The sequence below is a fragment of the Girardinichthys multiradiatus genome, chromosome 17 (genome assembly GCF_021462225.1).
Source record: "Girardinichthys multiradiatus isolate DD_20200921_A chromosome 17, DD_fGirMul_XY1, whole genome shotgun sequence".
Lineage (NCBI taxonomy): Eukaryota > Metazoa > Chordata > Actinopteri > Cyprinodontiformes > Goodeidae > Girardinichthys > Girardinichthys multiradiatus.
The window spans coordinates 29,485,052-29,505,445 of NC_061809.1; the positions used below are offsets into that span (position 1 = coordinate 29,485,052).

Sequence of the window (20,394 nt, forward strand, 5' to 3'; positions counted from 1 at the left end):
AAAACACCATATTTTCTGTCTCACATGAAAACAAAGTAGATCATATCTGAAGCAGGAGAGGAGGAGTTTTGAACAACTATATTTAAAATAGGGAAAAAACGATGTGAAAAAAGTACATCCTGCTTCCTGTGATGTGATGTTGATCATTATTTAATATGCAGTAAAATACCACAAACTGATTTTAACACCCACACTTATTTAATTTTCAGTAGCAAAGTTTATATTTCAAAGATGAGCCAATTTTCCAAAGGTCACTAAAATCCTCCCTGATGTCGACTCCCTGCTTGACCTGACCTCTGGAGACGGTGACAACAGTGCGGCCTCGATGAAGATGGACTATCCCCGAGAGCCGTTTACGCCCACAAATCTGTCATCATCCTCACCTGAAAGACGAGAGGCAGACGCAGGAAGAGAGGGAGACAGAGGGAGAGCGGGACAGAAAATAAGTGGTTTGTGGCGACGATGACAAGATCAAGAGGACATCATACAGAGCTCCATCCTCACCTGAGCCAGGAGCTGCGGCTCCAGTCACCCTTGGCAGCCATCCACAGCCGAACGCTAAGCGGAAAGAGGTCAGCTAGAGGCCATGGGGTTCCACCATAGGGCAAAGCTCTCCTCAATCCCTTTATACACACACACACATGCACAGAGTATTCCTATTCTCATCCCACATGCCCCCTTGACCTCACTATTAAAACACAGGAGCAAATCTCCCGATTGGTCACAGCAGCTTAGAAACAAATGATGCCAAATACCTGACTTCTGTATGGCCTTTACTGCAAGCTGGCATGAGAAGACTGCCGCCCTTTTTCACATTCCTACAAATATATGGCGAAATGAGATACGGAGTTTCTGAGAGTCTACAGCTTTGGAGAGGTTGGACACGTGTTGCGTGTTATGCAGACGTCCAGGTTGCTGAGAGCAAAACTATGGAAATGGCATGAAACATAATAATCATGTTTGTATGATAACTATTAGCATTAAACTGAATGTTAGAAAACACATGAATGAACAGATATTAGAACCTAAAACTTTCAGAAATACGTCTGGATATATATAAATGCTGTGATTTACTATGATATAACAAGACATGATGAGATGCAACATGATCCAACATAAATAGATGGGGTACTATGTGATACAATACAATACGACACAGTGATATAATGCAATACTTTATGAAAGAACAGAATCCAAGATGTGATATGGTGCAATATGATAAAACAGCATATAATGTGAGAAATGCATCACAATTTGACATAAGATGACAATTTGATCAAGATGAGTTAATAAATTACAGACCTATATCCAATCTTCTGTTGTTATCTTGGGAAAATAGTTGCTAATCAAATGTGTGAACATTTATACAACAATGACCTGTTTGAAGAGTTTCAGTCAGGTTTCAGAGCTCATCATAGCACTGAAACAGCTCTGCTGAAAGTCACTAATGATATTCTTATGGCCTCAGATAATGGACTTGTGACTGTTCTGGTTCTGTTAGATCTCAGTGCTGCATCTGATCCAGTCGATCATAATATTCTCTTAAAAAGGCTGGAATATGCTGTAGGGATCAGGGGAACAGCGCTAGGCTGGTTTAAATCTTATCTGTCTGACAGATTTCAGTTTGTTCATGTAAATGATAAATCATATTTAAACTCCAGGGTTAATTGTGGAGTACCACAGGGTTCAGTACTTGGGCCAATTCTCTTTACTATATATATGCTTCCAATAGGTCAAATAATCAGGCAGCATAGGAAGAATTTTCACTGTTATGCTGATGATACTCAGCTTTACTTATCCATAAATCCTGATCAGCCCAACCAGTTAGATAGACTACAAGCATGTCTTGAATATATAAAAACTTGGATGACTTTAAATTTTCTGCTTCTAAATTCAGACAAGACAGAAGTTGTTGTCTTTGGACCGGAGTCTTTAAAAAAGAAACTTCTTAGTCAATCACTTAACCTGGATGGCATTAAATTGACCTCCGGGATTAAAGTAAAAAGTCTTGGTGTTATCTTTGACTAGGACATGTCATTTAAATCCCATTTTAAACAGATTTCTAGGATTTCCTTCTTTCATCTCTGGAATATTACCAAAATTAGAAATATCCTGTCCAGGAGTGAGTTATGCTGCTATAGATTTAGGCTGCTGGAGGACATAATGACCACTTTCACTCACTCTGCTACATTCTCCTACTACTCTCCAATTTTGCCTTATTTGCTGTTATTTCAGCTTTTATTTTTGTTCTTTCTGTTTTTTTTAGAGTTCATCTTCTTAGCTGTCTTTCTCTCATAGATGAAGTCACTAAAGGAGCTACTAACAATGATGTTTTACTTTTCTTTCCCATAGAAAGTATACCTGGATCAGTGTTTCTGTGTTCTTTTTATGTTTGCTCTGTTCTCTCAAACCTCCAGTCGGTCGTGGCAGATGGCTGCTCACACTAAGCCTGGTTCTGGTTCTGCTGGAGGTTTCTTCCTGTGAAAGGGGAGTCTTCCTCCCCTTTCACTCAATGCAATCTGCTGCCCTTGAGATTTTCCTTAGACAGAAAAACTTTTAACCAATTTGAATAATAAATTGAATCCAACGGCATTGTTTGATAGTTAGGAATAATTGGAATGTATGGACCTGTCTTGGAATGTCCTAACTTTGTGAAGTCTTGAGACGACATGTGTTGTGAATTGGCGCTATATAAATAAACTGAATTGAATTGAAATGATCCAGAATGGTAGTACATAATACAATATGATGTGATATAAAAAGATATGATAAGACTCAATATTATACTGTATGGCATGACATCATGAGATACTTTATGACGCGATACAATATGATGCAATTCAATGCAAAATATTGCAAACCAATGTGATACGATGCAGCAATACGATTCAGCTCTCATCAGGGTAACCAATGACTTGCTCATGGCAGAAGATGTAGGTTCACCTTCACTCCTCATTCTGCTTGATTTAACAGCAGGATTTGACACTATTGATCATAACATTCTCCTTAATAGACTCCACCACATTCAGCTGCATGACATTTAGTATTCAAGTGGTTCCTCTCCTATCTTCCTGACAAGACTGACTTTGTCTCTCTGGGAAAATCTATCTCTAGAAATCATACAGTCACTTGTTGGGTTTCTCAAGGATCAGTACTTAGTCCAACTCTCTTCATCCTCTACATGCTTCCCTTGGAAAAATCATTTCCAGCTTGTGTGTATAGTTTCACTGCTAAGCAGACGATACAGAACTTTATATTACAACAGACCCTCATCCATCTTGCGCCTCATCATCAACCTTATCTCCATCATCACTCTCTTCACTCACTCTGTGCTTGGCGGAGATAAAGACATTGATGACCCAGAATTTTCTTAAACTTAATAGCTCAAAAATGGAAGCTATTCTGGTTGAGTGCCATGTGAAGTGCCACATCATTTGGCATTCCACATCAGTTACAGTCATCCACTATAACCTCACTAACATGTTCTGGTCAGGACATCAAACTCTCCTCCTCCATCACCAGTCTTGGTGTACTGGTCGACCCTCACCTTTCTTTTGACACCCACATAAAACACCTTTGCAAAACTTAATTCCTTCATCTGAAACACGTTGCAGCTCTTCATCCATCTCTCACCCAGTCAGATGCTGAAAAACTCCTTCATGCTTTCATCTCTTCAAGGCTGGATTATTGCAACTCCTTGTATGGAATTTCTAATAAAAACTTACCAAAGTTACAGGCTATTCAAAATAGTGCTGCTAGACTGCTAACAAAAACAAGAAAATATGACGACATCACCCAATTTTAATATCTCTTCAATGGCTTCCCATTTCTCTTCGGATTCAGTACAAGATTTGTCTCCTCACCCACCAGTGGATTTGTGGCAGCACACCTGACTACCTCAAAGAACTACTATCCATACACACCACAGGACGCCCCCTTTGCTCTACTAGCTCTTTCCGTCTCTATACTCCCTGAACAAAATTAACATCGATGGGAGACAGCGCGTTCTTCTCAGTCGCCCCCCGCTTATGGAACGAGAATACCGCAGACTACCAAGTCTTTTAAAAAAGAACTGAAAACATTGTTTCATGTTTTATGTGCTGTATTTTTATATGTTGGTTAAGGTTTTTATTGTCATTTTGTAGCACTTAGAGATTTACGTGTAAAATGCATTATTAAAAAATGTGAATTATTATTATTATTATTATTATTATTATTAAAATGATATAATATAATTCAGTATAATATATAATACTATGGATATAAGAACCAATGTCATATGATGCAAAATGACACAATAAGTAATACAATGGGATACAATATGAAACATCATACAATATTATAAGATATGACATCCTATCATAAAACAGAATATAATAATGAAAGCTTTGCAATCCCTTTGGGTGACATTTGTCCCTGGTGTCATCCAAATAACTGGCATAAAATGACTGAAAAGGCAAACTTGTACCATAAGAACATAAGTCACCAGTATGGTACAACACGGTTTTATTTTATTTTTCCCAAACAACCAGGTTTTCTTGTAATTCTGGAAAGTAGTCAGTTTTCCAGGCTTGCGAACGCTTTGCTTTGGACTCTGGCTGCTTTCTCACTCATTTCTTCTCTAGTTCTTGTACCTGATTATAACAGCATACATGCTGTATTTACTCACAGACTGGGAGATGTTGACAAGTTGGGCACAAAAGATGAAGTTTCAGGACTAAAACAATATCTGCAGCAGTAGAACAGTACTTGAAAGTCCCATCTTTAAATAATCTAGCAAAGACATGAAAAAGGACCTCTGAGATGCTTCATCCCTCGGCTGATCATCTGCTGTTTGCCAATTCCTTGTTCTTCATGATGCTGATTGTTCTCTGATCTTCTCCACCTAACCTCATAGAACAGCTGCAGCTATCTTCTCCTTAGTGGCTTCAGAGTAAAGAGTGCTGAACACAAATGCACTGATTTTTATTTATAATTTTCAAATTTAAAAAATTTAAAGCCATTTTTCCACTCCACAAAATATAAAGTAGAAGGATGATGAAATTACACCAACAAAATTTGTTACTACTAAACAGCAGTTGTTAAGATTTAGATTAAAACTGAAAGAAATCAATTATTAATTGTATTAGTTTCTAAAATAGCAAACTGGAGGTTTCATTTTTAAAATCTGATGCTCACTCTTCAGTGAGTATTTAATTTACATTTATTCCTGTAGAACCTCCTGTTAGCCGAAAAAATAGGTGTACCTTAAGTTTAAACAAGCAACAATTGTACATCGGAATAATTAGGAAAATGTTGGAGCGTAGAAACCAATCTGTAAACCTCGGTCCATATTGGTCCAGAAGTGAGTCCCTTGTTTTTTACATCTAGATCCCATTTTGGGTCACCGCTCTGAGGCCATGAACTGACCTGCATGGAAGCAAAAAGAAAACCGAAGTAAATGTGACGGCGGCTGTTTTGTGCCAACTTGTTTGTGCATTAATCTGCAGCAGTGTACCTGCAGCAGACTCTGGCTGTGAATTCCTGGTATGATAATGATGTTAGAAAGGTTACAGAGGTTTAAAACACTTAACATTCTGCTCTGGTGTCAAAAGAGGCCGAGAACTTTGTGATTGTTTAACCATGCAGGTAAGGAGAATGCTCCGGTAGAGTCAAATTAAACCACACGTGGATAATTTTTTAGAAACTGTTAGCTATAAACTGCTTTTGCTGTGCGGAGTATGTCAAATAAGGTTGTGAATGGTTTATTTGTGGCCACAATGCTCATCGTTTACAAGAGTATGCTTTATGTGAATGGGTGTTCATTTTTATTTGCAGATGTAAATTCTGAACGCATTTGACCTTCTGCTGCAGGATCACTAATGAGCATGTAGCTGCATTCATGCTGTGGTTTTGACAGCGGTCAAAGGCAACAAGTAGTTCCTTGTTCTCTCCTTGTAGCAGAAGACTTGAATCATGTCATGCTACACGATTATAGCATGTTACATTTGATAGTACCAGCTGTATTGTGAACATTTTAAAGAAATTTTGCAGCTTAATATAAGCAACATGTGGATTAGTCTATTTATGTACAAATAGGATGAGACAAAAGCAATCTGAATGCTGCCGTGTGATTTGGTCCTCCATTGCTGTTGTTTATTTCTTCTCTTCCTGTTTGTGCTCAAATGACCTTAAGAGCTGCTCCTGCAAATGCAAAGCAACATAACAGAAGTAAAAAGGCTATACATATGTCTTTACATGTGTGTAGAAATGTATGTATGTATATGTATGGCTAGGCCTTTCTGGTTGTGGTTTATGTGGGTACATGAGTGGGGTGGGGGTGTGCAAAGAGATCACACAGTACAGAAAAAGACAGAAAAAGACAGCTCTCAACCACAGCGCTAACATGTCAACAGAGATTAAACTAGTTTATTATTTTCAAAGAGCAAAAAAAAAATTACGAAACAAAAAAAGCAGTCATATTTTACACTAGTGATTATTATTAATTTTTTACAACCATTCAGTCTGCATAACATAAAGAAATAATTCAACATCTTTGTTTCTTTCGTATTTTTGGTACTCTGATTTATACATACAAATAACAAATACAGGAACTTTTTTTCACAATGCATATAATCTGTGGGCAGAAAGAAAGTCTTTCAGGTGATCCAATGTGTGTGTGTGTGTGTGTGTGTCTGTGTGTGTGTGTGTGTGTGTGTGTGTGTGTGTGTGTGTGTGTACGTGCGCGCTTCAACACAAACCAATAGCCCGAGACGTATAGCACATCCAAAAAATAAAGTAAAACGGAAAAAAATCTAATAAAATAAGAGAGAGGCCGGGGCGGCCAGAGGCGCCGACTCTCTGCAAACTTAATGCGACACATTTCATGCAGGCAAAATCTGAGGCCTGCCCTGTCTCAAAAGTCTTTCCCTCTTGCTTCTTTCCCTCCTCCAGGACTCGGAGGCATCTTTTAACACACTCCTCCAGTGGCAAGTCTCTCCACCTGCTACAACTCGTACCCTTCTTGTCATAAGCTGCCCAAGGGCAAGTTTCCTTTTTTTCTTACTTAATTAAAAAGTCTTCATTAAATGTATTGTATTTCATACAATTTGTACAAATATGATCTGTCTCTCCTCATCTTCACCCGAACAAGACAAGGAAGAAAGGAAGCAGAGAGGGATGGGTTCCCTGTTTTACAGGTACAAGGTGAGGAGATGCGGGTTGAAAGGAAAGGGAGTCTGAAAGTTCTTGCAGTGTCTCTTTTGGTGGAAGTGGGGGAATGGCTTTTTATACATAAATGGAGCTCCTTATTGGGTAAATCAGCCTCAATGTGGTGTCAGCGACAGTGGTGGATCAAGAAGAAATGTCCATTTTCTCCTGGCTTGGAGGGAAAAACATAAATCGTCCCCCTGGAGGTCAGTGCACCACAGTCAGTTCAAGTCCGCAAAACATTTACATCGCAGAGGTACACTTGGGTTTTTATAAAAATAAGATAGAACCAGGGATAAAGGATCCCGCTTGGATCAAACCGAAGAGGAGTCTGGAGCAGAGGTACCGAAGGGTATGGCGGTTGTGAAGAAGCCCAGGGTTTGGGGGTGGCGAGGAAGCCTTAACCCATGGCTGTCACCATACTGGAAGGGTGGTGAGGTGCGAAAGGAAGGCTCGAAGAAGGGTGCATGGGTGTGGGGGTGGTCAGCATGTGACTGGAGTGCGAAAAGGGGGGGAAGGAGGACATGTGGCGGGACAGGGCGGCGGGACTGAACGAGCTACTCTTGTCCATCAGGCTCTTGGAGAAGTCGTCCATGCTGTCTTGGGACTTTTTGCTCTTCTTGGACTTACTCGACATCTTCCTGTTCCTGGTCTGGATGCCTTCCTTCTTCATGGTCAGAGGTCGGTTGATCTGCTCTCGAAAGGAGACAGAAAGACGGCAGATTAGTACTTTGTCTTTAGATGAGCACAAAAACCAAAATTTGTGACTAATTCTGAGCCTCCATTTCAGAAAATTGGCTCATCCATTTGAGACTGGTTTTTAGATGTAAATCTTAACCTAAAACATACTTGAAGCTGTAGCGTTGCCACAGAGAGGGGAGGAAAAATAAAAGATGAAATGTGACGGATGCAAGAGACAATACGACCTGCCAGCTAACGTGAAGCCATTTAAGCAGAGACTATGACGACCGTAGGAGACGGCCAAGTTCTCCACAACCGATTGGCCATCCATTGGCTTAAATGGCTGCAGCTGACATATACCTACAAGGTTTTGTTGGAAATGCTGATGATGAAATTTCAGCTGCAGACAGGTCCTCCAGAGAAAACAGGAATAGGGATTCCTTTTCAGTATAAAGCTGGGCATTTTTTAGCTGACTGTGAATGATTAGCTGAGGCCAATGATTTTCTCTCCCCCCTGTCTAGTGATGTGATTTCATTCTCTAAACTGTGGATCCACACCATGGGGCAGGGGATACTTTCTTCAGCTATGAACCATGTTATGCCCACATAAAACCAGTCAAGCCTTTGCTCTTTGATGCCCAGACGTCTTGCAGAGGAAGCCCTTGGCCTCCGGCCTGCATGTGGCTGCCGCCCTACATCAAACATTTAAATCGGTGACCACCACAGAAAAGTCAGCACATGCTTTTACACCCATTCTGTTTGCCAGCAGATTCAAACCTCAGCCTGCAACAAAGGTGTCAAAGCTCAACAGGTTTTTCAGAGTTAAAAAAAAACCTCTCACTCAACGAAGGCCATTTGAGTTGCAAACACAACCTCGCTTAGTGATCTTTTTTGTGTCCTATTTAATCTGAAGCATGACCGATCTTCCATCATGGGGTTTCTGGACTGCCAGCCTGCAGACTTCTCCTTGAGAATCTGAAATTTGATTGAAGCCCCAACAGAATTCCAGATTTACCAAAATAAACCAATCTGACAATTACACAGAAGTCAGGGTCAGTTCAGACGCTAATAAGTAGCTGGGAAATATTCTTCTTCTTTATGTTCAACCTCGCACTGAATCTGTTTTTGCAGTGGCTAACTATCTGCCAAAAGCAACATAGGAAAGTGATTTAAGGGAGAGTGCTTGCGTGACAAGCAGGGCAGCAGAGCGGGATACTCTTCTGCGTGCGCACTGGGATATAAGCAAACTCTGTCATGTGAGAGAATGAGAGGAGAGGTGAGGAAGAGGAGGGAGCAGAAATTACCTACATGTGGCCTGAGAGCAGTTAGTCTGCTTATTATTATTATTAGTTGGATCTACAATGGCTGTTTGATTAGAAGTGACAGCTTCATGCACAGGAGAAGGAGAGATAAACGAGTCCCCGGGGTGTCCATTCTGTAGATGTAGGACCGACCCAAAACGAATCAGGCGGATTGGTGGTCAGAGGGTAAAAACACCAGTAGAAAAATAACAGCCCAGAAAGTAATCACATTTTAATTAATATTCATAAGCAAGGAGACTGTAGGTTTAGCTCACTCTCCTGCCAAAAAATCTGAGTTTTTGTTATCTGGGCTACGGCAATTCTCTGCAGGGACAAGTCAGATAAAATATTCAGAGGAAGAAGTGTTCAAAATGAAGAAAACCTTAAATATTCAGCAGACCTCGATTTGCGGAGCTAGAGAGAGAACCAGATCCTGAGCAGGTTTATTACTTACATTGTGCAGCTTGAAGTAGAGGCCGCAAGCGTTGCACACCGGGTCCCCGTTGGCGTTTCTCCGCCACAGCGTTGTCGTCGTTGTCTGGCAGTTTGCACAGGACGTCCCTGCCCGCCTGGCTGCAGACTGCACACAAGAAAGAAGCGTCAGGCGACTGGTGGAATAAACTAATCAGCATTAAGATTTATTATAAAAGAGCGCCTTTAATTTTTTATTATTACATTTTTGCACAACGGTCTTTCTGAAGGCATTTAATGCCCTTTAAAATAAAAACTATAACACTTAAAATGAAATGCTGACATATTACATGTTCATCTCAATGAACGCACTTAAGACATTTCAGATGTATTTCCTTCCATCGCAGATCAAAAGCAGAACGTATTTCCTCTCTAAAACACTGAAGGCTTTTATTTTCACTGTATATATTTTCCATCGTTTTATGCATATAAGTGCAAGCTGAAAATAGTTTAAAAAGCACAAAGACAGAAATGGCAGAAAAAGAGCTGCTTTCACTCGGGATCTAAAAATAGCATCATAGGGGCATACCTCCAACAGAATAAATATTTACAGAAGACATAAAAGCAAAGCCTTGAAACGGAGAGCTATTACATCTGATTCAATTTCCCCCTATTCTTAAAGTAAGTGCATGTTTGTGCCACGAAGTTTCAAATGTCAAAAAAATCAAATAAATCGCGCCGAACGTTTTTTTAACGCATGGGATTAATGCTTCAGTTTTAATGCAGTAATTCTAGAACAACTGCACGAATAAATAAAGATAGAAATCGTGTTTTTATTCTGCTGTAGCTGCAGTCTTCATCCTGACACAGTCATCCTGCGGATTGCTGCTGCAGCTCCTTGACATTGATGTTATAATCTCTAAAAACAATCAATACATACAGGTGACCGCAGAGGACACGTCTAAAGCAAACGATTACATTATCTCCTGGAGGCATTTCCAATTATACGCATGTGTTGGCCTAATAACCCCTGCCGCTGTGTGCAGTGAATAACCAATCAGAGAGCAGAAATAAGCCTTACTGAGCCCTTTATTTATTATTTGAAGGGTTTCATTTTTATTTTTCTCTGTGAAAATCAGATTTCTACAGCTTTAGCCTACACAAATAAATAAACATCTAATCCGATATTTTAGCACTTTTAAACAAGCTCAAGCCTGCGCGGCTCGGGCTCCGGCCAGCCTCTCTGTTTTGACTGCGCTGTTATCTGCGCCGCTCAGATATCCGGCAGCCCTTTCCTCTCCATTCCTTCCCTGAGACGTCGGCTTTTCACATTACAGTCCAGAGGACTAAGTCCAGAGGGCCGTGCAGAGCAGGGCTGGACTGGTCATCTATTGCTGCCTACGATTTGTTCCTACCAAGACCAGGGAAGTCCTTTAAAGCTCATATCTGACATGAGGGGGTTTCCCTGCAAAGAAGCAACCTGAACCTATGTTTTTGGAGCTCAGTGCATGCAGCCACATTTAAGCTGCAGAAAAGGCATCTTTAAAATACACATGAGTCCTTTTTCCAAACAGCAAAATCAATCCTTTTTTATCTGTATTATTTTCAGATGATGCATTTTATTTTATTTTATTTTTTCTAATGTAGTATCTGAAAACAGAGACCTGCACTTGCCGAGTCAATTTCCTGCAGCTAATAGGCCTACTTCTTCCTGGATAGAGGGGGAAACAAACACAAAGAGAGACGGAAACATCATCAGCAGAGGGAGGAAAATGTCGGTGGACGAACGTACCAGCCGCCGCTTTGGCTTGATGAGAGGGCGATTCTGCCCGTTCATCTTGTGGTAGAGGCCGCAGGCGTTGCACAGATAGTGGCCCGTACCGTCCCGCCTCCACAGCGGAGTGGACGTGGCCCCGCAGTTCACGCACTCTCTGCCTTCTGCGTGCGGGAGAGCGCACAACAACATGCACACACACAAAATAAAAAAAATAAAAACACGAACACGGGGTCAGGCGGAGGTGAAAATATAAAGAAAAATCTCATCTTGGTGCATTTATCAGAACTGGCAGGAGAAAAATCTGTTAAAATTGTTACAAAATATAGCTTCAAATGACAGTAATATTAATAATAACAATACAGTAATAATACAAATAATGACAGACACACACACACACACACACACACATTGAACATATTGTTAGTTGTGTTAAGGTCCATAAAACCACAAAACTACCGTCTCTAAATTTGAACAATTTCCTTTTTAATGTAATAATTTATTATTTCTCTTTCATTCACCATATAATAACAAAAATAATATGTTAGCTGATTTTATTTCCAACTAGGCCTCTTGTTTTGAAACTACTGTCCTCTGCTGACGCCGGTGGGTGAAGTGCTGCACCGACACCCCGAAACTGAAACAGAGGAGCTGCTGCAGCCACACTCGAGATTATTTGAAAGCAGAGACTGAAGTTTTTTGAACATCATCGAGAACATTTATGCCTCTTCATGCAGCCATACTTCCCTTTTTTGTGTACTGCAAAATCACACACATGCAGGGCTACACACTGGTTTAGATGTGTGACACACACATGCAGGCACCTGGGAAAGTGCGTTTCTCTATTTTTCTTTTGAGTTTGCAAAAGACAGAAAAAAGATCAAACAGGAACTGCGCCGGTTCCAGAGCTTGTGAGTGAAGAGAAATAGAGGCCCGTGTGTCTGTGAGAGAGGCTGCTAACCCTTAAGCTTTCAGAGATGCTTCCACTGCATTATTACATTTTAAATAAAGGATAAACAATATGCAGAAAAATCTCATAAGTACTCATAAGATCTGAAAATATTCTTTAAATGCAAATTATCTCCAGTGATCCTCGATTCAAAATCTTTATTTGCATTTTGATCCTGAATAATCCCTCTGATATGCATCAATTAATCCACTGTTTTGACAAAAAAATATATATATTGATATTTATCTTATTACAAAAAAACTGGCTTTCATCTGCGTGGCAGCAATAATTATAATAATAATAATTTCCTCCTCCTCCTCATCCCCCCCCCCCCCCCTCCCTCCGGTCGGTCGGTTTGTGCGCCGCGCCTCTGTGGCGGTTCAGCCGTGAAAGAACTGCGGCATCCGGTGCTCTGCCGCTGGCTCAACAAAGCGACTGTGGCGCGCACTGGCCTGACAGTAATGGGATTATCTTGAACATATAAACGGGGCGACAGAGCTCAGAGAGTCGGCTTCCCCTCTGTCTGTAAAGTGTAATTATTAGAAGCTTCAACAAGGATTTAATTAGACCCATTCGGATTTTATTATTGTTTGAATAAAAAAAAAATCAAAAGATATTTTATTAAAATGTCAAAGTGACATAATCTCTGGTTAAAAATAATAAAAAATAATATTTCATTTAATAATAATTATTATTCTTGTTATTATTATTATCATCATCATTAGATGAGGTGTTGAAAGAGATGCCTTGTAGGGGCGTTGTGACCATGTTGACCTGTCTGAGCTGATGTTCAGTGAGGAATGAGGATGCTGATTGTCGGGTTTGTCCCTTATTTTTTGCACCCTGGCAGATTAAACGTGGCTCTGAGAGCTCTCAGTCTTCTGGGTGTTCTAGGAGGCTGTAAATCTGGGGGAGCAACGTTAGATCAAAAGGGAATGTAATAAAGCGCACGCCTACCTGAACAGGACCTTGTTTTTGGTCTCGTTTTGGAACCATAACTAGAAGATGACCCACCTATCAGGCTACTTGGTGGGAAGAGGCCTGGGCCGTATTCATAGGGTGGGTATGTGGCGATGGGGTGGTGGGCAGAGCTTGACCCTGCTCCGATTGACGCCACGCTCCGGCTGTGAGCTGATTCCAGTTTCATGCTCTCGGCCAGGGTCACCTGGTACTTTAAGCACTCTTTGTCCTCCTGGCGCCCGGAGCTGCTTGAGCCCGGGGTGGATATGCCCGGGTCCGGGGACACGTCTTTTGGAGGGGTCGGGGGGAAGGTAAAGAGATGAGGACTGGAGTGGCCGGTGGACAGGGAGGTGGAGGAGGCCGGGGGATAGACGGACAGGCTGGCCGGGGAGCCGTGGTGCAGGGGGTTCTTGGGGAAGGGGCTCAGGTTCCAGGGGGAGCTGCTGTGGTGCGTGGGGATTCCTTTGCTGCCCTCCAGCCAGGGCAGAGAGCTGTGCAGTAATGAGGGACGGCACACTTGGCTACCTGCAGCAGGAAAACAGAACAAGATCAGGACCTTGCTCATGCGCAAAAATTACTTGGTCAAACATCCTGAATTAAACTGATTCCTGTAGACATTTCAAATGAAATCTTATTTTCCAACATATCAGGTAACAACGTTTCAGGAGGCCAAACTCGTGTGTGTAATTTCACCCTTCCAGTCAAACAGGCCCTGATGCAACAGCTCCCCCACAGAAAAACCTCAAACTGCGTTGTGACTGACTTGAGGAAGTTACATTATAGGAAACTCCACAAGCGGCTGCATGTGTCGCTGAAGAGCTCCGATGTTCAAGTGATCAGAGGTGCAAACCAGCAGCTGAGTATTTCCAAATAAATCCAGATGTATCGGGAACTTTGTGTCGCCACCAAACACACGGCTGGGTCAGAAAGGGAAATTATGAAGAGGATTAAAAAGAATAACTCCTCAGATTAGCCAGTCAGTTCGTGTTTCAGGTGTTTAGATGGAATATAAGGAGGTAAACTACAAGAAGAAACTGAAACCCAGCCTTTACGCACAATCACCTAAAAAGCTGGATTATGAAATAAAAAGGCCCTGAAGGGGCCGTTTACTCACCGGGTGGAGGAGGAGGGTACCTCTGGACGGCTCGGACTGAGTTCCCATAGTATGAAGAGACGTGGTTCCCCTGTCCATCGATATTAAAGAGTACATCCACATCTTCAGCGAGGGGATACTGCGAAGGGTCCATGTAGGAGTGGCTGAGGCCCGGGTGATGCGAGCCGGGATGCTGCTCGTTCAGCACCGCGGGATGATGGCTCATCCATCGAGGCTGGTCCGCGCCTACTTCCATCGCTTGCTCTTATTTCTTTGAACCTGATCTATTTATTTCTGTTCTTCAGTAAAAGTTCATGTGGAAAAAAAGCTGGAGCAAAGAAATAATCAGTCCCAAAATCCGTTTGCGTTTAAATCCAACAGGTTCCGCGGCCGCTTCCGATCACCTGGGGACAGAAAGCAGAATTTGAATGTCTCGAGTTCTGGGTTCTGCTTCTCATGCAAACAAAGCAGCGCAGACTGGGTTCACGTTTTTGTTTTGTTTTTTGGGGAGGGGGGGTTTGTTGTTTTTGTTTTTTTTTTTTTTTTTTTTTTTTGTAAAACGCAGAGAAACTGAGAGATTTAAAGGCGAAACATACCCCAGCCGAACCAACGCATGCAGAAGCGCTGCTGTCACACAAACACGTCCAAAATGGAATCCGGTTCGGTGCAGAGTTCCTGAGCTCTTTTCTCTTAGAAAAAAAGTTTAATCAAACATAAAAAAATTAAAAATGTGAGAGTTTTCAGGCCGGTTCAACAAGTAGCGCAGAGCTCCCTCTGCGCAACGCACTGAGCGACACCAACAAGTTCAGCTCACTGATCAAATCTGCTCGTAGCTTTCTCCATTAACTCCTCTCTCTCTTCCTCTCCTCTGTGGGACTCCTGCTCTCTCGCTCTCTCTCTCTCCTTCTTTTTTACAGTGAAGGCATTCTTTCAGGATGGCGCCAGGCAGCTCAATGCTCGCAGACAGCTGCGGCGCGACGCAACTTAAGGAGGTCTGTCAGTGTCATCAGCTGATGGGAGGGGCCTGGCTAATTTCATCTAACTCTGGCCAGGAGAGATGCAAAACTGCAAGCTTTGAATCACTTTAGATAAATAACAAAATTATAAAGTACTAGATTTTTAAAGCCCAACGAGAGGCGGAAGCTTGAAAAAGGCGCAAAACTGAACATAAATTAAAATAAAAGGAATAAAGAGTGATTATGGTAAGAAAATAATTTAAAAAAAGTAAGTAAATATCTGTTTGGTTCATTCATGTTTCAAAGTGCTGCAGTGTGTGTGTGTTTGTGTGTGTGAGAGAGAGAGAAAAGCTGCAACAGAGCCTGTTGCTTCGGGCAAACAGCAGGTTTCGGGACGTTTTCTGCTCTTAAAATTGTGACAGTGCGTCCTCTCGCGGTGGCAGGCACATTATTCTAATAGTTGGATCTAAAAATCCTTACCGTGCAGCATGTGTGATGGGCTCAAGCCAAGATTTCTCATTGTCTATTTTTTTTAAATATATATATGCTTGCAAGAAAAAAGTAAACAATTCATAAAATAGCTCATTGCTCATTTAATATTTCTGCTGCAACCGGCAGTTTAAACGCACGATGCAACGGTTGAAACAAGACTCAAACAAAAGAGATTTGGAGAGCTGATCTCTTATTATCTCACCTAAATGATCACTTAAATAAATAAATACATTTGGCAGATTAAAATTACCTTTTGAAAACAACAACCTTTAAGCAGGTGTAAAATATAACTTTGATTAGGCCCACATTTCTGAACAAAGACAATTTTTATTGATTATTAATTCACAGAAATTAAGGTTTGAAAATAGTACATATATATATATATATATATATATATATATATATATATATATAATATACCATTATACATTTGCAAATATTCAGTGGGATTGTGCCGCTCACACAAAGCTTGTTTTTGAGTCGAAAATGTATTGGACTGACACCGCGATAGTGGAAGTGTGTGTGCGTGTGTGCATTGACGCCACTGGATGTGACGTCACCGTCGGGGCCAGGAAATGAACCCGCACAGGGCGCGCAAAGTAGGTAGGTGAAGGCAGGCGAGAGCGCGCACGCCCTTGCTTTGCACCAACGTAGCTATCAGCAGCAGCATCCATGTGAGGCTGGTGTATCAGTGCGGGGCACCGCAGAGGGGAATTCATGAGCTGCAAGAGCAAAAAATATAGCACAGGTTGGACTGCAGCTATTAAGAGTCTTCATTTAGATCAAACTAACCCAGTCAGAGCTGTTGGAGGTGGTCTTTCAGCCTGCAGGGTCTCCCCCTTTCACTCATTACACTGCTTTTATGTTTTTTGCGACAAATATCTTTAATATGGAGCGTGAAAGTGAGAAAGAGGTGCATTGTTCCTCCTGGAGAGGAAGAGGAAAAAGAAGAGGAGGAGGACGTATTTTTTGACAGGACGAAAGAGCAACTTGAGCCTAAACGTGGATGCAAACTACTGTAGCTGCGACTGGCGAGCTGTCATCGAACTGGTCCACAGAGCAGCCGCTGTATGTCCGCAGAGGTCTAAATAATTAAATATCTGAATAATCATAATAATATTTAAATAAATAAATAACACAGATTCTGTTTTTATTGGTTAGGGTGCACAGGAGCTGAAAGAGTGACGTTTCCCCAAACCTCGGTGTCTATGAGAGCTGATTCGGAGCGCGAACAAGGCCTCTTCTCTCTGAGGAAGATGCTCATGTCAAATAATAAAAATAAATTCAAAAAACGTAGTTTCAGTGTAAAAAAATGTTTTTAGGTTCATTTCTGAGTAAAATCGACGCTGCTTGAGTCTTAGAAGCAGGCGGGGGTCCAGGTTCGGATGGCGCAGATCATTTCTGGCTGATTATGTCAAACATTTCTGATTAAAATCAAAACTGCTTTCTTCTGCTCTGCGGCTCAGAATTTAAGATGAGAACGGATTATTCTGCTGCCAATGTGGGGGATCAAATATTTTAGATAAAGTCTCGCCTACGTGTGTGTGTGTGTGTGTGTGTGTGTGTGTGTGTTTGATGTATCCCTAAACATGCACGCGTATGGCCTCATCAGGAGATTCACCGTTTTCTATTTAAAAAAAATCTACTTACCACAGAAATATAAAAAAAAATTATTAGAAATATTTTTTTAATAGGAATAAAGTAAATTTAGCAGCAAATTCAGAAATATTAAGAGATTTTGTGTGAGACAATAAGGGTCTGTGGGTGATTTCTAGGGTCGCCGTGTGTCATATTTTTATCTGCTTTCTCATTTCTTCCAACACACAGCCTGACTAATATCGCGCTTTCAGTCTAACAACAGGACGAAATTTAGAAAAATAGAAAAAAGGCGCTAAAGCAAAGTTTGCGGGAGGTTTTCAGCAGCTGTGCTGCGTTAAACCCGACCGGGCCGCTGGTGCAGCAGGCTACAGGAGGGTCAGACTGGGATATTTTACTGGCTCATTTATGCATGTCGAAACTGCTGCAGCTCCCCGCAGGTAATCTATTTGTTACATCACTCTGAGTCATTTGTCACCTCTCTGCTCTTTTCAAGAAAAAGGAGCTGTTATTCTCTCCGGCATGTGAACCGAGTCTGCTTCTTAGAACAAAACGAGGGCGTAAAATTCTGCTTGTCGGCCCGCTGAAACCAGAACTCCAGTTCCTAGAATGATTTAAACTGAGAACAGAAAAAATATTCTTCGAGTGTAAAACGGGGGAAAAATACAACAGTCGTGTTTTCTGTAATTCTTTCCTATAATTATGTAAAAAAGGGAAATGGTGCACCGTGTGGCCAAGTTGTGCTTATCTGCGTCTAAATCGCTCCTCGCCAGACGCACTGATGTAATCTGTCAGCCATGGTGCGGGGCCTCTTCACCTCTAACGCAGGGACACTTTCATTCAGCACATTGCTTTGATTTTAGAGGATGGGTTTAAATTTGTAAATTCGCTCTGAATTTAAATCTTGAACAAAAAACTCCCAACACCGCAGAAAAGCGGCATCCGGACGGCCGTCCTGTCGTCTCACTGCAATCCACTTGGCGACTCTTCATTTCGCTTTACACTACCTGAATGATTTCATACTTTTAAATCAAAAATATGAGGATTTGTTGGGCTATTTTCAGGGAGGATTAAACGAAAAAGGGAAATAAATGCGCTCTGCATCTCCTGCCTGATTCGTCCTCATTTCACACCCCGCTCCTTGCGCCACATCGATGCACAGAGAACAGACTGAGATGGAGGACACTACTAACGAATTAATGAGGAGGAAGAACAGCAGCAGAAGCAGCCGCCGGAAAGGTAATCAGATCAATTTCACGCGTGGTGCAGCTCCCCAGCCCGAACCACCACCATCAACCTGAGCGGCAGGTAATATGTCGCTAAAACTCCTCATCTGCGCTATTTTAGCGGCGGCGGCGGCGGGCGACTAAATCATTTAGGGAAATAGGCGACGGGTTGGTCCAAAGTGAGCCGCGGAAAAACAGCGAGAATCAGCGACGCTGAGTCAGTGTTTTAGGTCAAGCAGCAAAGGAGCGGTTCGGATGGAGGCTGCTGGAAGAGCATTTGGACCGGATTGGACCGAATCGCGTAAGGAAAAATAAAATAAAATTCACTCAAAATTTTCTCCGCACAATTTCTTCTCATTTAAGCCAAAAGTTTCCATCATTCACTGAGGAGCGACATGAAGAAGCATCGCAGCATCAGTATCCGAGCAAAAGCCAGCTTCAAATGGAAATCTCTACTGACCTGAGAAGTGGACGCTTCTCCTCCTCTTCTTCCTCTTCTTCTTCTTTTCTTTTCTCCCTTTTTTGGTTTGTTTTTTTCCTCCCCTGCAGATGAGAAGAAAGACTGACATGCAGATGGAGGCGCCGATGGCATTTAGAGACAGGCGGGGAGAGAGAGGCTGAGAGGGCGAGAGCTGCGGACGGGAAGAGCAAAAAAATCACACACACACACACACACGCATACACAGATACTTGTGTCGTGCGCGCTCCCGTCCGTGCACACGCACACGCACGCACGCAGGCCCTGGCACGATCCTGGAGTCACATCAGCCTGGTTGCAGATAAGAAACGCGCGCACGCATGTAGGCTACCGGGGCACGGCTGCGCGCACACGCGGCCTCGCCTCTACTGTATGAGCAGCTTCCGGATCCGAGAGCAACAGAAAGCAAGTAGATGCAGCACCAGCCAATGGGAACCGGCCTACATTATAGGGTTAACATGCATTCATTATAGTACTACTCATTTATTCCGTTTAATTGACATTTTTAGCATTATTTGTGACGCTGTCCATCTAAATCTGAACTTACCAAATCATTATTTATTTGTTTTATTTGATTAATCAAAATGCAAAAACACCCATATGTCCATGAAATGCCTGTCTGTTATGTCTTTAAACAAATACCAGCCTTAAAATCTATTTTTAATCTCAAATATTAGCTTTTTTACTAGACATATATTTTTATGACCAGGATTTGTTCTTTTACTTAAATGACCCATTTTATAAACGCCCTAAACAAATATATGCCTTAGAATAACTTTTTAATCCAAAACTGATTAATTTTATACAAACAAATATAGCTTTGTGGCCATTTTTTTTGTTTTTTTGTTATACAATTTGGTTTTTATATTTAAAATATATTTATATTATACTACAAATCTATTTTATCAACCAAATTATCTTGTCTTAAGTGATAAATCAAGATAAAAAACCTTTTATGAATGCATATTTTTATGTTTCCTAAAACTAATATGAGTATTTGAATCAATTTTTTAAACTAAAGTAGATTAGTTTCGTGCTGGAAATATTGTTTCGACCCTTTTATTGGTTTTATCTAAGAAATAGAGATGCAATACATACAGGCCATTATATTGATTGTTAATTATGTATGTCCTTAAATAAATAAAAGCCTTAGAATATAAAAATGCCTTAATTATTTAATTGTGTAGTGATAACTGCGATCCATGCTGCAGACTAGCATACACGTATTATGTTTTAGCTCTTCTCAGAGACACACAGCGCTACACGCGTCCCTTTGTGCTGGAAAAGGA

At 41.4% G+C, this 20,394-nt stretch overlaps 1 protein-coding gene across 5 annotated transcripts; it reads right to left on the reverse strand.

The window, feature by feature from the left end:
* Nucleotides 1-6,381: 6,381 nt before the first annotated feature.
* On the reverse strand, nt 6,382-15,297 carry gata3 (GATA binding protein 3). 5 transcript variants are annotated; one of them, XM_047389725.1, is made up of 6 exons: nt 14,954-15,291; nt 14,379-14,761; nt 13,262-13,789; nt 11,246-11,292; nt 9,625-9,750; nt 6,382-7,879 (listed from the first exon to the last, which is right to left on the reverse strand). In XM_047389725.1, exons 2-6 carry the CDS (start codon nt 14,611-14,613, stop codon nt 7,589-7,591), a joined length of 1,227 nt encoding a protein of 408 aa, XP_047245681.1. In that variant the 5' UTR covers nt 14,614-14,761; nt 14,954-15,291; the 3' UTR covers nt 6,382-7,588. The 5 variants fall into 5 exon arrangements, with proteins under 5 accessions (XP_047245681.1, XP_047245682.1, XP_047245679.1 ...); XM_047389726.1 differs by having other exon boundaries at nt 13,319-13,789; nt 14,954-15,290; XM_047389723.1 differs by lacking the exon at nt 11,246-11,292 and adding an exon at nt 11,374-11,519 and having other exon boundaries at nt 13,319-13,789; nt 14,954-15,289.
* Between the last annotated feature and the right edge of the window lie 5,097 nt (nt 15,298-20,394).

What these genes read in the sequence shown, in the direction of transcription:
- gata3 (XM_047389722.1), bottom strand. Translation starts at nt 14,613, where the DNA reads ATGGAAGTAGGCGCGGACCAGCCTCGATGGATGAGCCATCATCCCGCG. An exon ending in GTACCCTCCTCCTCCACCCG is followed by an intron (nt 13,790 to 14,378) that starts GTGAGTAAACGG and finishes TTCCTGCTGCAG; the next exon opens with GTAGCCAAGTGTGCCGTCCC. An exon ending in TCTACTTCAAGCTGCACAAT is followed by an intron (nt 7,880 to 9,624) that starts GTAAGTAATAAA and finishes TTTCGAGAGCAG; the next exon opens with ATCAACCGACCTCTGACCAT.